The 21,862-nt window shown below is 43.2% G+C and overlaps 1 protein-coding gene across 1 annotated transcript; it reads left to right on the forward strand.

The window, feature by feature from the left end:
* The first annotated feature begins 15,832 nt into the window (after positions 1-15,832).
* Positions 15,833-19,508, forward strand: LOC123441358 (lipase-like). Its single transcript, XM_045117832.1, has 8 exons — positions 15,833-16,498; positions 16,600-16,694; positions 16,876-16,979; positions 17,076-17,176; positions 17,874-17,974; positions 18,100-18,537; positions 18,665-18,796; positions 19,051-19,508. The coding sequence occupies exons 1-8, from the start codon at positions 16,217-16,219 to the stop codon at positions 19,208-19,210; spliced, it is 1,413 nt and encodes a 470-aa protein (XP_044973767.1). The 5' UTR covers positions 15,833-16,216; the 3' UTR covers positions 19,211-19,508.
* The last annotated feature ends 2,354 nt before the right edge of the window (positions 19,509-21,862 follow it).

The raw sequence follows: 21,862 nt of genomic DNA on the forward strand, positions 1-21,862 counted from the left end.
TCAAACAAAAAAATAAACACAAAAGACACAACCATAACAGAATTATGATGGTGTGGACGCAACAAAACAGAAAGAAAAAAAGATAAATTCATTGGGTTGCCTCCCAACAAGCGCTATTGTTTAACGCCCTTAGCTAGGCATTGATAATTCAATAATGCTCACACAAAAGACAAGAATTGAAGCACAACGAGAGCATCATAAAGCATGTGAAAATCACATCTAAGTCTAACATACTTCCTATGCATAGGCATTTTATAGGAAAACAGATTGTCAAGACAACCAATAGTTACCATATGCAAGGAAGAAGAAAGAGACAATAGCAATCTCAACATAACGAGAGGTGATTTAGTGATATGAAAGTTTCTACCACCATATTTTCCTCTCTCATAATAATTACACGTGGGATCATATTCGAATTCAACAATGTAACTATCACATAGGATATTCTTTTCATGATCCACATGCATGCAAAGTTGACGCTCTTCAAAAATAGTGGGATTATCATCAACTAAAGTCATGACTTCTCCAAACCCACTTTGAATAATATTGCAAATATCATATTCATCATGAGGCTTAAACAAATTTTCAAGATCATAAGAAAAATCATCGCCCCGCTCATGATCATTGCAACAAGTAGTGGACATAGCAAAACTAGCATCCCCAAGCTTAGGGTTTTGCATATTCTTAGCATGATTGTCACTAATAGAATTGATAGTGAAACCATTGCAATCATGCTTTTCATTCAAGGAGCCCTCGTGAATCACTTCACAAATTTCTTCATCACGATTTTCAGATTCACGCATCTCAAGCAAAACTCCATAAAGATAGTCAAGTGCACTCAACTCACTAGTAATTGGATCCACATAATTGGATCTCATAAAGAGATTAGCAAGTGGATGAGGATCCATATCACTAGATTTTCAGCAAGCGAAGATGCAAGCATATTAAAGGCACATAGCACACAAGCAAAGGAAAGGCAAGCGAAAGAAAAGGGCGGACGAAAAAGGCAAACGAAAAAGGCAAAGATTTTTTTGTAAATTTTTGTTTTTCAGAAGTGGGGGAGAGGAAAACGAGAGGCAACTGGCAAACAAAGTAAATGCAAGAGATGAGTTTGCGACACTTAATTGGATGAGTTCTTGACTTGATCCTCCCTCGCAACGGCGCTAGAAATCCTTCTGCTACGTCGATAGAAACCTTCTGTCGTCTCTTGAGCTTGCCTTGGTTTTCCCTTGAAGAGGAAAGGGTGATGCAGCACAGGAGCAGTACGTATTTCCCTCAGTTTGAGAACCAAGGTATCAATCCAGTAGGAGAATCTTGTCAAGTCCAGAGTACCTGCACAAACACAAAGAGCTTGCACCCAACGCTATAAAGGGGTTGTCAATCCCTTCAAGATTGATTGCAAAGTGAGATCTGAAGACGGAAAGTGAAACGAAGAAAAAGTGTAAGGCTAAAAATATGGTGTGGAGTAGACCCGGGGCCATAGTGTTCACTAGAGGCTTCTCTCAAAATAGCAAATATTATGGTGGGTGAAGAAATTACTGTCGAGCAATTGATAGAACCGCGCAAAGTCATGACGATATCTAAGGCAATGATTATACATATAGGCATCACGTCCGAGACAAGTAGACCGATACTTTCTGCATCTACTACTACTAGTTGAATGCACGTACGTTGTCACGGGCCAACAAATAGATTTGTCGCAAGGTCCTTTCTGTTCGACACTTCAGTCATTCTGCCATTTGTTACCGCGCTATAAATCCGCTTTATCCTAGTACGTAAAATTTTCCTACTCATTCACATCGTCCCTAACATACATGCTTATATCCATCATCTCGAACCTATGGACTAACAAATGAATTTATCATGAGTCGCTCGTCTTTAGCTATTCAGACATTACATCACTGCCTTCTGCCTAAGTCGCGAATTGCTATAGCCATTTCCATCGTACCTACTTCTATGTCATCTTTTTTTTCGCGAAAGCATTTGTCATCTTTGTTTTCACGAAAGCATTTGTCATCCACTCCCTCAAAGTTATGACAAACTCAACAATTCCTAAAACAATTTAGCAATGTCATACATCAGAATCCCAAAGTCATGTGCCTATTTTAGCCTTCCATGAGAGCTCATAGATTTACTCGTATGAAGCCTCCTACCTCAAGATTAGACTAAAGACTTTGATGATGAGAATTACGTATTTATCCATAACATAGTTAATTAAAATATAAGAACTGTAATTGCCTTTTCACTAAAATAACACACCAAATGAGTCCCACTCAATTGAAAGAATCGTTGGGGCGGCAACACTAAACATGGCTTGAAGCTGCTAATACAAACATCATAGTCCAAGGAAGAATCCACAAATTATGCGCATATGATCATGGTGTCTGCCCCGAACACAACTGACGCACAACCCAATCTGACAGCCATCACCAGTACACCATGCCCACCTCACAGTTCTCGTCAATCTCATACCGCACTTGACTCTTGGACCAGAACACTGTCGTGGGATTGGGGTGACTCACATCAACATAGATAACTGATATCTTGACACACCATGATCCAAAAGATTGCACCCACCCATTTGCAGTGAATGCAAAACCAGTGAGCTTCTCACCGAAATACTAAACATCATTAATAGAAGGATGTTGAACTTAGGTTGTCCATGAAGAAGCACATCAATATCAAGTTATTCTCAGATCTTAGCAACATTGCTAATCTTCTGCTTGACGGCGCTAGCATGCTCCTTCTCATAGATCATGAACTCTTTTTTCATTTTCCAGTATTAGAAAAAAAATGTAACGTGTTCATAAGGTGAAAGGTTGCAGCTAATTGTGCACATATATTTTCAAGATACACGAGATATAATATTTCTCCGCCATTGTCTGTGTCGAGATCATAGCCCGAGTTAGTAAAGAATATCCTTGAAATAATGACTCGGGACTCTAGATAGGCGTTCACATAGTCTTGGAATACTGAATACCCATTAATTTGTGCAATTTGAGTTCAGTATTTTCTTGTTTTGCCAGAACTACAACATGTGGGATTTCTAAGTTGAACGGCTGGCAACATACCTGACATGTCATTTCAAAGTTCTTGTGATCTTATGGATTGAAAGGATATGCGCCAACCAACATCCCATAAAGGAAGCCCCCACATACACATATCATCTATTGACATCCAAAGACAAATTAGTAGAGCTTCAGCAAATGAAACATAAAATATTTAAATAGTTGCGCCTATAGACTACGCACTACTATGCCAACAAAAGGTGGATGTAAGATTCAGAAAGAAAGTAAAGCTTAAAGCACACGAGAATATGGATTATAATTTACGACCATATTGATGAGAAATATATGCCAGAGTTCCAACAGTTGACATCGGTTCAGAATGATGAACCCATGTGTAAGCCCATTAACAGACAGTTGCAACATATACACTTTTTAGTGAACCTTCGGTAATTATTTTGCTGATAGTGGAACCCGGTACACCACCAGTACACCATGTATATTGCTGCATTCACAAGAGAACTATATACTACAACCATATGTGTACGCAAGTATTTAATTTCTTCCCACGTTCGCCTCAACAAACCATGTCATACTAAGAGCATCTCCAACAGTCTATATGTTCAATCATTAGTATAAATGTTTACGTGAGCAGCCAACAACACATCATACAAGCTCTTCAATGGAGTGCATGGTAACCGTATGTAAAATAACTAAGCGGGTCAACTAAATGTTGAAGAAATGACCATTCTTGCCTTGGAGCTTGTGCCCGAACCATTGCTTCAAGTTCTTAATTTTCATTCTCTCTCTTTTTTTATTTTGTGCCGTGTCATCAAAATCGTGTATGTAGCAATTTTACCGACAATGATCGTACGATTATTGGAGATGCCCTAATGTATACCCATATGATGGTAAGAAGAAACAATATCATATTAGGAAGGTCATAAATAGACATGCATGTGGTGTCCTTCAACAACTTTAGCCATGTTTCCATAATCAGAAAAGGAAATAAAAACATCACGTGTGATAGAAACAAGATAGTCAATCCAATGCTGCCATTTGGGCCGACTGTTGTTGGAAGAGGTGTAGTTCATCATGAAATAAAAGCATCCTTGTGCACCTTTGCTATGCTAGGGAACTTTGTATTCGATTCAGTTAGTCTTATTCACCATCATAGATTTCACCTGCAGCAATATATATCCGAGTGTGCTTGGGGAACCCAAGAGCTTTCATCACTAGTGTTGAGTGTGTTAGAGATAACAGGCTTCGCCCTCTGGCTCTGTTATATATGCAAAAGGTTCTGAGTGGGGCCATGCGCTGTCGGGCGGGGATGGTTGGGCGGGGCCCCATGTCCTTGGCGACGGCGGTGGCGAGCTCGTTGCAGACATATCAAATGTGACGCGGCCATGCAGAAGTATTGCAGGAACTCCGCCTCCGAGCAGTTCGGGCTCTGGTACGATGAGGTCCGGTGCATGGAGTCGAGCACCACTAGGGCAGGCCCGTGAGCAGGGAGACCACCTCGTCCTCCCCATCCTCCTCGTCCTGCTCCTCCCCAGCAAGAACCGGGGCGTTGAGATCGAGGAGGGAGAGCGGCGACCCATCCAGAAGTCTCGCACAAAGCGCTGGTTCGGCGCAGTCCGGCGCATGGAGTCGAGCACCACCACGGGCGGGGAGAACACCTTGGCCTCCCCATCCTCCTTGTCCTCCTCCTCCCAAGCAGGAACCCGGGTGTTGAGATCGGGGGGGGGGGGGGGGGGAGCGCGCGGCAGCTGGGGCACGGCGCGTGGTAGTGGTACTCCGCCAAGATGTTGGTGAAGCACAAATCCAAATCCCTCCTGCTCTCATCCTCCCCGGCATCACTGGCACCATCAGCGGGGTTCCGTCCGTTGTCGGCGCCGTGCTTCGGCCGACGATTGGACATCATGAGGGAGGGAGGTCGTGGTCGTGGTCGTTGCCTCTCTCGGGTCGGGTGTTTGTAGGAGCAGAGGAGAGCAAAGCAGGGAGCTTGATCTGGAGCTCAGAGACTACCAGAGCGCATCCCCCTTGGCTAGCCAGCGCGTCGACGGAGCCAGCAACGGTGTTGTGAAGGATCTATGCGCTACGTCATTGAAAATGGGACCCACATGTCATAATCATGCTTAAAATGATTTTTGTGTTTTTTGTAAAAAAAATAGGCGATTTTTGTGCGTTTTCTGCAAGGATGCGTAATAGGGTGTTTTTTCGCAAAAGTTCGCTTCAATGTGGTGGTTTTCTGCAATTAACTCTGATCTCCAGGTGCGTATGTGGAATTCTTGCTCTCTTTCTCCACTCCCGAAACACAACTGCATGCAGGTCAAGTTAATGTGGGGATTAGTGCTAGCTAGCCTTGGTTCTCTGATTCCAAGAGTCAAACTAAAGATTCAGAACCATGCACTTTGGATTCAGAACCAATAAGGCTACATGGAGAATCGGCAACAAGGTCTAGACTGAAGATTGACGAAGAAAATTAAACCTGAGGAAATATTGAGTGGTCCTTCTTGCATCTTGGCTTTGGGCTGGAGTACCACTGCCATGGCGCCATCCCATATCACAACTTCGCCATGGCAAGGAGCCGGCTTGAATCAACCTAGTCATGTCGCTGGATCAGTGTTTCCTTGCATGGACTCGGGTAGGATAAGGATGTGGGGACAACCAAGAATCCCTGCGTGCAGGCACCTACGGTTGCAAAAGGAATTGAGATAACAAAGGGATGCTTTCATTTGTTGGTGCCATAACAAAAGTTGATAACAAGCTGGAATACAACGGATTCCATGAAGGAGGTTGTTGCCTGAGGAGTGCGGCCGCTGCTTCCGTTTGTTGGAACTCCTCATCGTCCCCTGGAACACCTCTGCTGTATGCTTTGTCCTCGTCCTCGTCCTCGTGCGCCTGCACGCTCGGCTCCAACGGCTGCTGGACAGGTGGCTCAAGGGCCATGGCTATGCATGACATTTAGCTAGCTCGTCGAGCTCGGGGATTTGGGTTTCCGGCAGCAGCCGGCAAGCTCGCCACGGCCACGAAGACAACCAGCCCCATCAACATGAGATCCACGATGGCTTGGAGATGGTGGCGCCTCTAGAGAGAGGATCAGCGTGGCGACAATGATGTAGTGGTGTCAGTTAGCGTTCATCAGGTGGAGTGCAGCGAGACTCAGGCGGCGATGCGTTGGAGGCCGGCAGCGACGACAGGGGTGATTGGCTTAGAGGGGATAGGGGTTAGCACTGGAGCGATGGGATAACTGTTCGGTCTCTGGAGTCTGGCTATTTTTCTGAGCGGGGATAGGAGAAGCGGTTGAGGTTTTCCTGATTTTTTTCATCGTGGGTAAGAGTACTAAGGAGGGGAGGGGAAGGAGCGAACGGGGCAAAGGAGGTCGAACCATCACGACGACAGATCCTCCTTTAATAGTAGAGATTACTCCACACATCTACCGCTATCCAGCATGCATCTAGTGTATTGAGTTCATGACGAACAGAGTAACGCCTTAAGCAAGATGACATGATGTAGAGGGATAAACTCAAACCAATGATGAAAACCCCATCTTTTTACCCTTGATGGCAACAACACGATGCGTGTCTCTCTACCCCTTCTGTCACTGGGTGCGGTCACCGCACGGTATGAATCCAAAACCAAGCACTTCTCCCATTGCAAGAATCATAGATCTAGTTGGCCAAACAAAACCCACAACTCGAAGAGAATTACAAGGATATGAAATCATGCATAAGAGAGATCAGAAGAAACTCAAATAAAATTCATATATAATCTGATCATAAATCCACAATTCATCGGATCTCGACAAACACACCGCAAAAGAGGATCACATCGGATAGATCTCCATGACGATCATGAAGAACTTTGTATTGAAGATCCAAGAGAGAGAAGAAGACATCTAGCTACTAGCTATGGACCCGTAGGTCTGTGGTGAACTACTCACGCATCATCGGAGAGGTCATGGTGTTGATGAAGAAGCCCTCCGTATCCGAATCCCCCCTCCGGCAGGGCACCAGAACGTGCCCCAGATGGGATCTTGCGGAGACAGAAGCTTGAGGCGGCGGAAAAGTACTTTCGATGATCTCCTGATTTTTTCTGGGATTTTAGGGAATTTATAGGCGAAAGACCTAGGGCAGAGGAGGCCCAGGGAGCCCACAAGCCTGGGAGGCGCGGCCCCCCTGGCCGCGGCTAGGGGGCTTGTGGGGTCCCTGCTGGGCCCCTGCCCTGATTCTGAGGCTTCCCGATCTTCTTTTGTTTCGGAAAAAATATTTTTGGTAGTTTCGTTCCGTTTGGACTCCTTTTAAAATCCTCCTCTGAAAGGGGTCAAAAACATGGAAAAAACAGGAACTGACACTTGGCACTGAGTTAATAAGTTAGTCCCAAAAAAGATATAAAAGGCATATGAAACATCCCAAGTTTGACAAGATAATAGCATGAAACCATCAAAAATTATAGATATGTTGGAGACGTCTCAGGAGGGTCGGGGGCCAAGTGGAAGAGGGGCGGTGCCCTAGGGCGGGCTTGGTGCCCAAGGCAACCCCCACGCCCAGGGTTTGCCGCCCTTGGCCCTTTCTTATGCCTTGGGCTAAGGTGGGAGGCGCACCAGCCCATCTAGGGGCTGGTTCCCTTCCACTCTTGGCCCATGTAGCCTTTCGGGGCTGGTGGCCCTTCCCGATGGACCCCCAGAACCATTCCGGTGGTGCTGGTACATTATCGATGATCTCCGAAACTCTTCCGTCACTATGATGATGCATTACCGAGTGGGCCCAGAGATACCTCTCCGTCACTCAGAGTGACAAATCCCAGTCTTGATTCATACCAACCCAACAGACACTTTCGGAGATACCTGTAGTGCACCTTTATAATCACCCAGTTACATTGTGACGTTTGATAGACCCAAAGCACTCCTACGGTATCCAGGAGTTGCACAATCTCATGGTCTAAGGAAATGATACTTGACATTAGAAAAGCTTTAGTAGACGAACAATACGATCTAGTGCTATGCTTAGGATTGGGTCTTGTCCATCACATCATTCCCCAATGATGTGATCCCGTTATCAATGACATTCAATGTCCATGATCAGGAAACCATGATCATCTATTGATCAACGAGCTAGCCAACTAGAGGCTCACTAGGGACACATCGTGATCTATGTATTCACACATGTATTACTGTTTTCGGTTAATACAATTATAGCATGAATAATAGACAATTATCATGAACTAGGAAATATAATAATAACCACTTTATTATTGCTTCTAGGGCATATTTCCAACAAATACTTGCCCACTTTGTGTTGCGATTACCCGTTCCTCTTCACGAAAAACCCAACGCAGATCACGAGTATCAATCACCAAAGCGCACTTTGACCTTCTCGGTAGGAGAAAAAAGTACATCAACTCCTGACATAAAATCCATGAGAAGGTCATATTATTGAATATGCATTAGGAATTATGACTAAGAAATCATGTCCATGTTGGATCATAAACCTTCTTTACAACTCATGACATCAAATCCATATTGTATATGCATTAGGAATTATGCTTGAGAATTGCCTCCAGGTTTGATTACGAATCTTGTTTACATATTCCTCACTTTCAAAGCATAACTCTCAAGATTGTAAATGTATTGATCAGCATCAACATGATATGAAATTGTATGGATAGATCAATAACGATCTTGGTATGTATATGTGTGTACCTGCATGTGGTCATCACAACGAGGCAGACCTTGTCGTCCATGGCGACAAGGAAGACCTTGTCGTACATGGTAATGAGGCTGAAGCTATACTTACCAGCCTTGTAGATGCGGAACCATGCGGAGAGGTGCATACACAGGTGAGGAAGACAAGCCAAGACATGATGTCCCTCTCATATGTTTTATGACTGACTAATCTTCCTTGGCTCTATGACCACCACAGATATAGGGTTCCCCTTGACTCACAATGCTCCCCTCTACTCTCGCTCCTTCTATCTTTCATGGCTGACATAAGGGACAGGACGGACATGAGACAACCTCTTCAGCCAAATCGGGTAGAGGTGAGGTTCAGAAAGAATAAATCAGTGGTGATTCAAGACATACCTCTATATCATTGGTGATGAATATAGGTGGCCGACGGCAAAGTCCTGCTTCAGGAGGAGGAGGAGGAGGCAGGCTGAGGTGAGAGGGACTCGAAGATTGGCTTTCCGGGTGGAGAAGGAGACCTTTGGGGACGATCTTCTATCACTGGGAGATACCGTTGTTGCTCCCATTCGAGTCCACCGTCGAGGAGGCAAGTATGGACGTCGTCGTACTTCTTACCACCTTACCATGGCACCACCTTTTTCTGGATCGAGATTCCATTGCAAGAGAATAGAAAAGGAGAAAAAATAGTTGAGGGAGGAGGGATGGACAAAGGGATTGCAACGGACGAAGAGATAATCACTCCACATCTGGTGGGGGTTGGGTTTGGAAAGAAAAATCAGAATCGGGAATTCATCGGGAAGGAGATCGAGGTGGATCAGAAAAGAATCACTTCATGTCCATTTGTAACGTGTTTGGTTAGGAAAGTTTTTATTGGATGGGTGACAAAAATAAGTCAAACAAAATAAAACCAGACGAAGGTGAGAGGTGAGGCGAAAAAACCGTGGAACGAAGACTACCAACTCCTCTTTTAGGAAGAGATTTTAAGAAGGAAGGTTGAGATACATATCTGCGATTAGTCAATGTTTTTTTTTCAAATTTTTTATTTGTTTCATTAAAATCCGTTATTTTGTTTCCTGAAGTAAATTGCATTGATGACAGAGAGTGGTTGATTTGGGTAAGTTAGAAAAGTTATATCTGTAATATTTTATACGTTAGAAAAGTGTTGGTTACAAGGAAAGAGTGAAGAAAAAAAATAAACCCGTGGGATGAGGTAGTGAGAGAGGATGGCGGTAAGTGAGACAGAAAAACCACACGAAAAAACCCTGACCAAAATAAACGTGGAACAGAAGCTACCAAGTCCTCTTTTAGGAGTAGAGATTTGGTGATGTATGGAAATATTAATAAATATGATTGAGCCCCTTATGACAAGGTTAATTAATTTAGATTTGGTGTTTAAAGATTTATTAGAAATTAATGTAATTTGGTTATGTATGGAAATATTAATAAATGTGATTGAGTCACATATGGTAAGGTTAATTAATTCACATTTGGTCTTTAAATATTTATTAGAAATTAAATTTGATTGATTCTTTCACATAAATACATTATGAAATATATGTTGATGGGAGACGAATGAAAAAAACAGACGAAAAAAACTCAGCGGAAGGTGAGAGCGGAGATGAAAAAACCCGAGGAAAAGAAGCTACCAACTCCCCCTTTAGGAGTAGAGATATTTTCAATTCACTTGGATTTAACAAAGCTAGCACATGTCTTACCTTTCCTATTGCATTGTCCTTAGAAAAGAATCATATCAACCAAACATGGCCTAAATGCGTGTCCATATAAGCATATGGTCAACATTTAATTTGAATTGTCATTCTTTTAGGGGGGAATAGTTGTACTACACACAATCCACGTTGTGGCCGGTGGAATAATAGTATTATCATATCATATCCTTGTTTAAATTTTTAATACAAAAGTATACTTGTTTCGTGGCTACATGATTATTTTTTGCTAAGAAACACCAAATTTAAAAAAGATGCACACAAAGACATAACCACCTGAAAAATTGGACTCACAAAACATCAAGATTGATGAAACCATCATAGATGCCCTGTTACTGATGGAGACCTTGGCTCACACTTAATTAATAATCCACTTTTATTGGGGGACTGGTTACATTAAATGTGATGGTTGATCCTTGGTGTGGTAGAGGTACAACCATCCACTAAAGTAATTGCTAGTTCTCCAATACGACAACTAGAGGTACAACCATCCACTAAAGCAATTTTTAGTTCTCGAGCATGATAACTTCTGGAACCAAAGGGGAGAAAAGTCACTATTTGTTTGGCTCTTTATAAACAAATAGTATCTGTGAACTCTATGATATTGATAATGATATTTGGTGAGGCGTTTAACTATCCATGCATTTTTAGACTATGAGGGGTTACTTGTTTTTTTCTAGATTTTTAAACTCTAAGATAAGTTTTATGTATAGACATATATTCTTACTTGCTTACTTTGAGAACTAAAATAATATATGTAAAAGGGGACTGATCGTTGAATGAGTAAGTTTTAGTTCTCATTAAATGGTATCTATCATATGACTCTTTCAGTAGGTTCATATGTTTTGTTGGAGGGGGTGCATTGTGGTACACTGTATTCAACTAAAAGAACTAGCAACATCTCGCACAATTTCAGGCAAAATTAAGTTAGGGGGTCACCATCCGAAAATAACACGAACTTCGAATCATAAGCACCCCTTAGCTAAATTTTGCGCCACATCATGATAACCCACAAGTATAGGGGGTGGCAACGGTCTTCGCGGGTAGTATTTCACCCTGATTTATTGATTCGACACAAGGTGAGCGAAAGAATATTTATCAGCCTTAGTAGTTCAGTTTTCAATTCAACCACACCTGAGATATCTCTCTACAACAAGGATATAGTAGCACGATAAATAATAGTAGTAACAGTAATTGCGATAGCAGCAATATGGTAGCAGCATTAACAATAGCAATTTTGTAGCAGTTGTGACAATAGAGCAGGAATAGTAACTTAGCAAGATTCATTATGTGTAAAGATTAGGCACGTGGATCAGTGATGGATAATGATTTATATGACATCAATCATGTAACATTTACACACTAGAGCGACATTGAACTAGCTCCAATTCATCAATGTTATGTAGGCATGTATTCCGTATATAGTCATACGTCCTTGCGATAAGAACTTGTATTACATCTTTTGACATACCCTCCCGTGGTAGCGGGGTCCATAAGGAAACTAAGGGCTATTAAGGCCTCGTTTTAACAGAGAACCGGTGCAAGGCATTAACACATGGCGAATACGCAAACTCCTCAAACAACGGCAATCACCGGAAAGAATCCTAATTATTGTCGCCTTGGGGTATGTGGATCATGGCATGTAATAGGTGCATACAACTTGCAAGATAGGATCCAAATCACTCTTATATTCATGAAAACGTAATATGTTCAGATTTGAAATCATGGCACTCGGGCCCTAGTGACAAGCATTAAGCATAGCAAAGTCATAGCAACATCAATCTCAGAACATACTCGATAGTAGGGATCAAGCCTATCAAATTAACTCGATTACATGATCAATATCATCCAATATCATCATTATCGAGCAAGCCTACAAAGTAATTACTCACTCTCGGTGGTGAGCATCATTGAATTGTTGATGGAGAAAGGTTGGTGATGACAACGGCGATGAATCCCCCACTCCGGAGCCCCAAACGGACTACAGATTAGCCCTCCCAAGGAAGAACATGAGGTGGCGGCAACTTCATCTCATAAAACGCGATGAAATCTTCTCTCCTATTTTTTATCTAAGGATGTGAATTTATAGGGATGGAATTAGAGTTTGGGGTGCCACGTGGGCCCCACAAGCTATCAGGGCGTGCCCTGATGGCTTGTGCCCCACTGGCAGCCCCTCTCTAGTGATTCTTCGCTCCGTAATTCATTATATATTCTAGAAAAAAATCACAAAAAGTTTTGCCCAATTCCGGGAGCTTTTATTTCTGCACAAAAATAGCACCATAGTAGTTCTGTCGCAAACAACGTGAGTCCTAGGTTACCTTCATTCAAATCATGCAAATTAGAGTCCAAAACAAGAGCAAAAGTGTTTGAAAAAATAGATATGTTTGAGACGTACCACACTAACCTAACCCCACTACTATAACAAGTTGACACTACATTTTTGGTTAAAGGGTCAATTAGCCATCCAAGTACTTAATATAAGAACACATTCTCTTTATCCAATATGCCCTTAGGAAAAGAGATAAACACAACAAGATACGAGCCACCAATTTTACCATGAGTTCAGTTCAAATAAGCAATGGCATTTAATTGTACAAACATTTACCTAGAGTTTTACTTCTCGCAGCTAATGCTCAAACTGTAATAATTGAGAAAATACATGGTACGCTAAATTGCATAACAGTGAAGTCAATATCTATAAATGAAAAAGAACCGCCGACCCATGACGCGTAAAAGGAGTAATATTTTCATCTAAAAAGTAGTGTAGGTCATTCTACATTTTGTTTTGTCTATTTTTTGCGAAGAATTATAAGATTTTATTCCAAAATAACAGACTTACAATCTTTGACAACTAAATCACTCGCACACGGAGGGATTGCCCGAGCCAACATGTTGTGCTATCCCCTCCTCTACCATGGTTGGCCAAAAAATCTACAACACTATTTTGTTTGCGGAAAATCTTAACTGGAATAACAACCCTATCATTCATGTAACTCTTAATATCTCTAACCAAATTGTCATGCGCCGACCTATCAAGAGTCACCGGATAGCGCTCTCAGTGCCATTGCACAATTAGACTGAAGAAGAATTGTAGAATATGAATGCTTAGTTGCTAGCTTGAGTCCTTCCTCCATTGCTTGTAGTTCAGCCTCAAGAGCTTCATTGTAGTGGATTTTTTTTTCGATATGCAGCGAAGTTCACACCACTGTTATCATCATGGAGGATCATGCCCGAGCCCGCCGAACCATCTGAAATGTTAAAGGAACCATCCATCGATAGGGCTAAAGAACCCACAGCAAGCCTTGGCCACTATTTAGGGCCTTGATTAGGCTCCGGTTGTACTCCAATCCTGTGACTGTCGACCGACACCGGAGCTTTACCCTTGATAATCTCTTCCACACTCAAGGAAATCTCATTGGAAGTATTGTAGTAGCTAATAAAAAAGGAGCATGAAACGTCAAGAGGCGGGATGGTTTTACCGTGCTTCAGTTCATTCCGAAGGGACCAACTTCGCCACAGCACCATGATAATTCTGCTTATAACATGTTCCTGAGATTCAACAAGGAGATGGAAGATCCATTCGTCACGTGTACATGTGATATCTGTATGATTTGGTAGTGATGACTAACTACTCATAGCGTCCCATACTGTTTTTGCATTAGAACGTACCAACAACGCATGGAATGAAGATTCCTTTTCACGATCACACAACCTACAATGTCCCGTCGTTCCCATATGTGTTCTGTTCTTCACCTCATTTATGGGTTGTGATCCCGAAGCTAATTGCCATGTAAAGTGTTTCATCTTAGGAGGAACTGCTGCACCCCACACTAATTTCCCTGAGGATCTTGCACCATACGATGCCGCACTTGATGCTCAAGGGCTGAATTGATCATAATGGCCTGACATGGAGAAGTTATATGCACTCTTCACTGTGAGCTGACCGGACCTATCCCAGGGCCAAGAGACAAAATCATCATGTTGTCGAGGGGATGTCTCGATCCTCAAGATTGAATCCACATCCGCCTAAAGAAGTACTAATGCAGAAGATCAGACCGCCAATTACCATGATCATCAAGGAATTCAACTACCCTAGCCAAACGACAATTCCTTCCCGGTAGAATGGGCTTGTATGGCAGACCTCGAGGAATATAGGGTCTCTCCAAACCCATATGTGTTCACCACTCCACACCCGCGAAAGCGTACCCCTTTTTTACTAAAGGCAAACCATGCTCAATTCCTTCCCACACGGTCGAACCATTGCTAGGGAAGACCGTCTCTACTATACTCCCATTTGGGTAGTATTTTGCACGTAGGAGCCATGCACAAAGAGACTCACGGGCTGTAGCCCTCAGGCTTGCTTGGCTAGCAAAGCCTGATTATATGCCCTCATATCACGGAAACCAATACCTCCTTTAGATTTTGGCAATAATAATTTATCCCAGGCCGTCCATGCAATCTTCCATCGTCTGTACTCCGCTCTCCATCAATATTGTCTCATCATTTTCGAAAGATCATCACAAACAGAAAAAAGGAGCTTGAAAATGCTGATGACATACGTTGTAATGGCTTGTGCGACACACTTGCTTAAAACCTCCTTACTTGCATAAGAGACATACTACCTTTCACTCCATTCAAAAAGTCTGATGCCACTTATTCCTAATCACACAATAGTGAGCCCACATATATGCTACTCCCTCCGTTTCTGAATATAAGTCTTTTAAGAGGCTTTACTACGGAATAATATACGGATGTATATAGATATATTTTAGAATATAGATTCATTCATTTTGCTTCGTATGTGGACACATATTAAAATTTCTAAAATGATTTATATTTAGAAACGAAGAGAGTAGTAATTTGCGTCGCGTGTTGTACAAAAGGAAACATTATGGAAATACTTACGTAGCACGCTATGTTTTTTTTATCTGACAGCGTGTAGATTTCATGCCAATGTTTTCCAATTAGTTGTACTGCCTTGCCTCTCGCCTGTAAAAATCGGATTCTCAGAAGCAGCTGCCAAACTCGTGGTTCGTCGAGAACCTTCTCGCCCACCGGAAAAAAAAACTGGGTAATGCACCCACTGTTCCTGCCACACAAATGGCCCAACAGCAACGCAACGCAACGCTGGCGGGTCCCGACTGGCGACTGCCCCCTACCAGGTGCCAACTGGTGATACGCGGCCACGCCCTACTGGCCAGTGGCCGCGCAATCCGCGGCAGCCAAAGGTTGCTGCTGCGACGCCAAGCCCCATCCACGCACGCCAAACCCCGAGACGAGACGAGACGAGACGAGATCAGCCACCAACCAACCAACCGCGGGCAGCCACACGCCCACACCGCGAGCTATAGGGCGAGGCGGCCACCCATCCTTCCCCAGCCAAGACCCAACCCCCCGCTCCGACCCGCACCCCGTCCGTCGCACACATGGTCGATCGGTGGATGCGACGCGTTTATAAATAGCAAAAAAAACCGTACGATTATAGCCTGGCCCCCAAAGTTAGCGACGCGCAAGAGGGGACGGACGGAGAACCTCGCGCGACGGACGCACCAGCGCGAGACGGCGAGGACGCTGAGGGCGCGCGACAGCCAGCGGTTTGCCTTGCCTCGCCACGCCAGCGACGGAGGAGAGGGGAGGGGAGGAATAAAACGAAGACGCGCCGCGACCGACCCGGAGGCGTGACCGGCTCCTCTCCTGCTCCCCCCGTTCCTCTTCCTCTTCCCGCGGGGAGGCAAGAGGAGGAGGAGGAGGGGGGGAAGCGCGCCGCCGCCCGGTTCGCGGCCTGTTGGCGGGGGGCGATGGCGAGGTTCATCCTGGGCCTGGTGGAGCTCGGGGTCAGCGCGGCCGTGCACCTGCTCTTCGGCTTCTACGTGTTCAGCACGGCCGTCGCGGCGGACATCTCGCAGGCCGCCGCCGCGTCCGGGTGCCCGCTGCTGCGCCGCCCGCCCCCGGCCGCGGGGCTCGTCGACGTCGCTGCCGCGGGGGAGGAGGAGGAGCGCCAGGGCGCCGCGCCCGTCGTGCTCGACGGCTCGCCGCCGCCCATCGTCCTCGTCCACGGCATATTCGGCTTCGGCAAGGGGGTACGTACCTGCGGTCCCTCCTTGTGCGGGTGGGCGGGTGTTCGCTCAAATGCCGGCGAGGCGTGCTCACGCGTTCCTTTATTTTTTTTGTCTGCGCGCAGAGGCTCGGCGGGATGTCCTACTTCGCCGGCGCCGAGAAGAAGGACGACCGCGTGCTCGTGCCGGATTTGGGGTCGCTCACCAGCATCCATGACAGGTGGGTGGCTAGGGAAATTACCAAACTTGTTTGATCATTTGGTGGTTGGACTTGGACACCCATTTAAATCCTGATGAGCTATCCTGAATTCGCTTATGATTATTAATTATTAAATCTAGCTAGTACTAGTATAGTGTATTGACTGGAAATTTGATTGTTGGGGAATCTGGTGGTTCTGCAGGGCGCGGGAGCTGTTCTACTACCTCAAGGGGGGACAGGTGGACTACGGCGTGGAGCACAGCCAGGTCTATGGGCACACTCGCTTCGGCAGGATCTATGACACTGGTGAGGATTTGGACGAACACAACATCACTGCGGCACTATGGCCTCGCATGAGTTTGTATTTAGAGTTCTTCATTTGCGGTTTCTAATTGTGGGCAGGGCATTATCCGGTGTGGGACGAGCAGAACCCGGTGCACTTCGTGGGGCACTCGGCGGGCGCGCAGGTTGTGAGGGTGCTGCATCAGATGCTCGCTGAGAAGGTACAATAAGAGATTTCAGATCTTACTCAGAAACGATAGCTCTTTGTTGTTGGTGGTAGAATGTTCATGCTTATCCTATGCTTTCCGAGGGGCTTTTCTTGTGATCAGGAGTACTGGTTCGAAGCACCTAAATTAGCATCACTGCATTTGCATGAAGTTTAAAGCGCTTTTCTATGGATGGTCCAAATAATGTGTTCTTAATGTCGGCAGCATCCATTGTCCATTGTTATTTTTTCTTTTCTTTTACTTATTATACGTTGCTTGCAGTGCACTTTTGCAGCTTAAATGAGCATCTCCGTTTGATTGCGTGCGCCCTTTTTTTTTGGCTTTATGCATGTGGCTTGCGGATCTTGCTTGTTGCATTTCTATGCCGGGAACTTGGTGCCATGCTGTTCAAGCGGACACTAGCCATCCCCATCTTGCATGAGAAATTCATGCGGCCAAAATATGACGAAATTTTACAGGATAATTTTGTACTCAGTAATCAGTAATTTAAAATATTTAGTGTTAAAATTCAATAGAGTTACGGCAGTGCAGGAGGAAGTAAGGGTCCAATAATTGGTGTTATAGCACATTGTTATTTGAGAGTAAGGGTCCGATAATTTTGGCCATCTAATTAGAAAGATATTGTGATTAAATTATGGATATGGATGTTATAATTCTAAGTTTCTAACACCATGTTCAATATTATTGTCAGGCTTTCCCTGGGCATGATACTTCTGAAGACTGGGTTCTGAGCCTTACTTCCTTGTCAGGCGCGCTTAATGGAACCACACGGACTTACTACGACGGCATGCTGTAAGTGTTGACTTTAACTCGTAAAATAATGTGATTTCATATTATTATTTTTCGGAAGGCAATATGATTCCATATTGTGTGTCTCCATACCATTGTCATCATGTTTCACTTTCTTTTAATTTCAGGGCTGAAGATGGGAGATCCATGAAATCAATTTGTCTTCTTCAGCTCTGCCGGCTTGGAGTCATTGTCTATGATTGGCTGGACATTCCTTGGCTGAAGAATTACTACAATTTCGGTTTTGATCACTTTGAAATGTCATGGAGGAAAGTTGGGTTTTCTGGTTTAGTTGATCTCCTGCTAGGGAATACTGGGCCGTTTTCCTCAGGAGACTGGATTCTCCCTGACCTCACAATTCAAGGATCTTTAAAAATTAACTCTACCCTCAAGACCTTTCCCAATACATTCTACTTCAGTTATGCTACAAAGAGAACTCGAAAGCTATTTGGAATTACAGTGCCATCTAGCGTCCTTGGAGTTCACCCGATGCTCTTTCTCAGAGTTCTTCAGATGTGTATGTGGCGGCACCCTCAAAACGTACCTCTACCTTACAAAGGATACAGGTGAAATCCTCTGCTCCAAAGTCAAGCTCATAGATTATGCTGCTTACAGTTCCCCTTTTTATCTTGCTGAAAATCTTACAATTCATTATTTGTGCATGTCATTAATATCCTTACTTATGATACTCAGGGATGAAGATTGGGAAGATAATGATGGGGCTTTGAACACAATCTCCATGACACACCCTCGCATTCCAATAGAGCATCCTAACCGTTTTGTAATAGATGATTCTGACTGCAATCCTTTGCAACCTGGGATATGGTTAGTACCATGTTACTAAATCTTTTTTTTTGTTCAATTCCTTGATTCAACTAAATATATTTCCTTTTTTTTCTTAATCTGATAAAAAAATACACTTATGCATGAATTTGTTGTTTCAACAATACTCCCAAATTCCGTAGCGCTAAATTCAAATTGATGATAAACTGAGTGGTCTTGAAGAGATATCACACATTCTTGTGCTTCTTTTACATAAAACTATACATGCGCTTACCTAATCTCCCACTGATTTGTAGGTATTACAAGATCATTGAGGGTGATCACATTCTTTTCATTGTAAATCGGGAAAGAGCTGGAGTGCAATTTGATTTGCTGTATGATGGCATTTTCGAGCGCTGCAGAAAGCATGCATTTAGGAAGAGCCCCCCTACCGTGCCAAATGAAACAAGTCAATAGAAGATCAAACCCTAAGCGTTCTAGGTTGTAACAAGGAAGAAACAAGGTGCCCATGGAGCTTCCTTTTTTGCTTCTCTTCATCTCCGACCTCCATGGAATTGATGTAACTTGAACAATGTAACTGTAAATTAATTTGTCCATTTGATCAACATGGCGCACTTGATACTGCCGGTTATTGGAAGGAGGGGTTTTGCAGCTTGCTTTTTGGGAAGGAAGCTTGTAATTGAGCAGGTGGTTAGAGAGATTGTAATTGAGCAGGAGGTTACAGATCAATACCAGCATTTATCTATGACCTTAATGGGCCTGTATATAATAAGGATTGCATTCTGTGTGTGGTGCGTGGGCGCCCTCGGGGGGGGGGGGGGGGGGGGGGGGGGGGGTTGACGGAACAGCTACCCTATGATTGCACTGCACTGTTTGTTTAAGAGAGTTTATCATTTGAAGCGGGTAACAATTGGATTTCTGGAGTCTTCTGACCAGCTAGACCAAAGTATCGATGGTTGTTAACTTGTCATCAAGTGTCAGTACCAACAAAACACCAACTGCAAAAGCTTGTTGCGATTCTCTTGTGATCAGGTGGTGTGGCACAAGCTCTCGGCGCCTGAACCATCGTTTGCCGCTCATCTGCCGCTGTTGTTTGGTCTCCACTTCTGGTTTGTAGTTATTGCCCAGTGACAGCGTATGAATTGGCTGCGTGTTTCACATCTGTTTCAATCAGACATACTGTTAGTCACATAGACGTTGGATGCACTTATCCACGGGATATAACTTTGTGGGTGCGTGGTTCGAGACATCACGTAGAGTGAACTAGTACACTTAACCGGCATCTATGCTTTAGAGAGTCCCAGAGTAGGGCCGGCTTCGTGAATGAATGTTTTCTACTTTCTTACTTTTTTGAAGGGAATCATTCTTTAGAGGATTGTATTCGATAATGATTTGACTTTTATTAATCAGATGATACATCAGATTCAAGAAAGAGAAACAAAACCGATCAAAATGTGTAGTTTGGTTGTTGATCCATTAATCAAATAAACTAGGTGACCTGGCAAGTCAAGTAAAGTAAAAGCAAAGTCGAGACCGGTTGTCAAGGTATACAAAAAGAGGGGGAAACCCTTGGCCCGATCATCCAATTCACTCTCACGATCCAGGCATTGAACCAACCAATGATTAAAAAGAAAGGCAAGTCAGCGGTTATGTGTTGACTTCAGATGAACAGAAGAAGAAGAAAACATTGTCATTCCTGCAAAAAAAAAACATCGTTTTTATTTTTTGAAAACTGTATAAAGGCATCTCCAACGCTAACCTCCAAACCGGACACCGCAGCCAGCCGCATACCCAGGGACCAGTCCGCGATCACTAATGCGGAGCCAGCCATCCAACCTTAGCCGTATACATTTCAAACGAGATTTCAGCACACTGGTACAAATCGGGCGATTTTCATCTGAATTGGAGCGCATTCATTACATTTTTGATATCTTTCATGTAAAAAAAAGCAACCAGAAAAAAATCTAGCCTACGACACCATTCGTTTGACAACCCATAACTATAGGGGATCAATTGTAGCCTTTTTGGTAAGTAAGAGTGTCAAACTCAACGAGGAGCTAAAGGTAGAATTAATATTCTCTCAAGTTCTATCAATCACCGGTACAACTCTAAGCTCACATAACGTTTGCTTTACCTAACAAGAAATAGAAATACTTGGCAAGAATAAAAATATAGCTCTGCAAGAATATAAAGAGTTAGGTGTTGTTTTAATATAAAAACAATAAAATAAAAGGGTTTTAAAAGAACAATAAAGAAAAGGATTTTCCCTAGGCAATTGGATATGAAATGATAGTGCTAATCCTCCATTGCAGTTTTTTATACGGGAGAAACTTACACTAACATACTATCCGTACTTAGAATCATATATTCTTATGATTGAAACTCTAGCAAGCATCTACAAATACTAAAAATTCATTAAGATAAAATCCAATCGTGGCATTAAGTTATAAGGTCCTCTTTAATCCCATATGCAACAACTCACGAACTGGGCTTTAGGTTTCCATCATTCCTGCAAACCGTCATAAGCAAATCAATCGCCGAAGGTATGACCTTCCTAGATATGATTTTATGTAAAACAAAAAAATATGCAGAAAACATGAACTAACACTAGACACCATATTAATAGGTTAGTCAAGAAAAATATTATAAGTTGATGACAAACATATGTAATAGTGGTATGATAATAGCATGAAACAAGCAAAAATTATAGATAAGTCGGAAATGTATCAACATCCCCAAGCTTCAATCCTGCTCGTCCTTGAGTTAGTAAATGATAAACAAAGATGATTTTCGATGTCCCATGCTACCCAACATAATCTTGTTAAGCGATATAAAGTATTGTGAACTCAAGGTAAAAGTGATTCAAAGTAATAATCTTTAATTGATAACATGCAAGTAATATTTAAAAGTGTAAACAAACTTACTATTGTTGTTCATGGTCTGATGTTTTCATGTATACCAATCAATACTCGTATGTATCATATTCATGCCCCAAATCACAAAAGGCTTTATCATATTCAATCATCTTATATTAACACAACCTAGATTCTCATTCAAGCAATCAAATCCACGACGACCCCTTTTCAACGACTTAACATTTCGCTTAAT

The sequence above is a fragment of the Hordeum vulgare genome, chromosome 1H (genome assembly GCF_904849725.1).
Source record: "Hordeum vulgare subsp. vulgare chromosome 1H, MorexV3_pseudomolecules_assembly, whole genome shotgun sequence".
NCBI lineage: Eukaryota > Viridiplantae > Streptophyta > Magnoliopsida > Poales > Poaceae > Hordeum > Hordeum vulgare.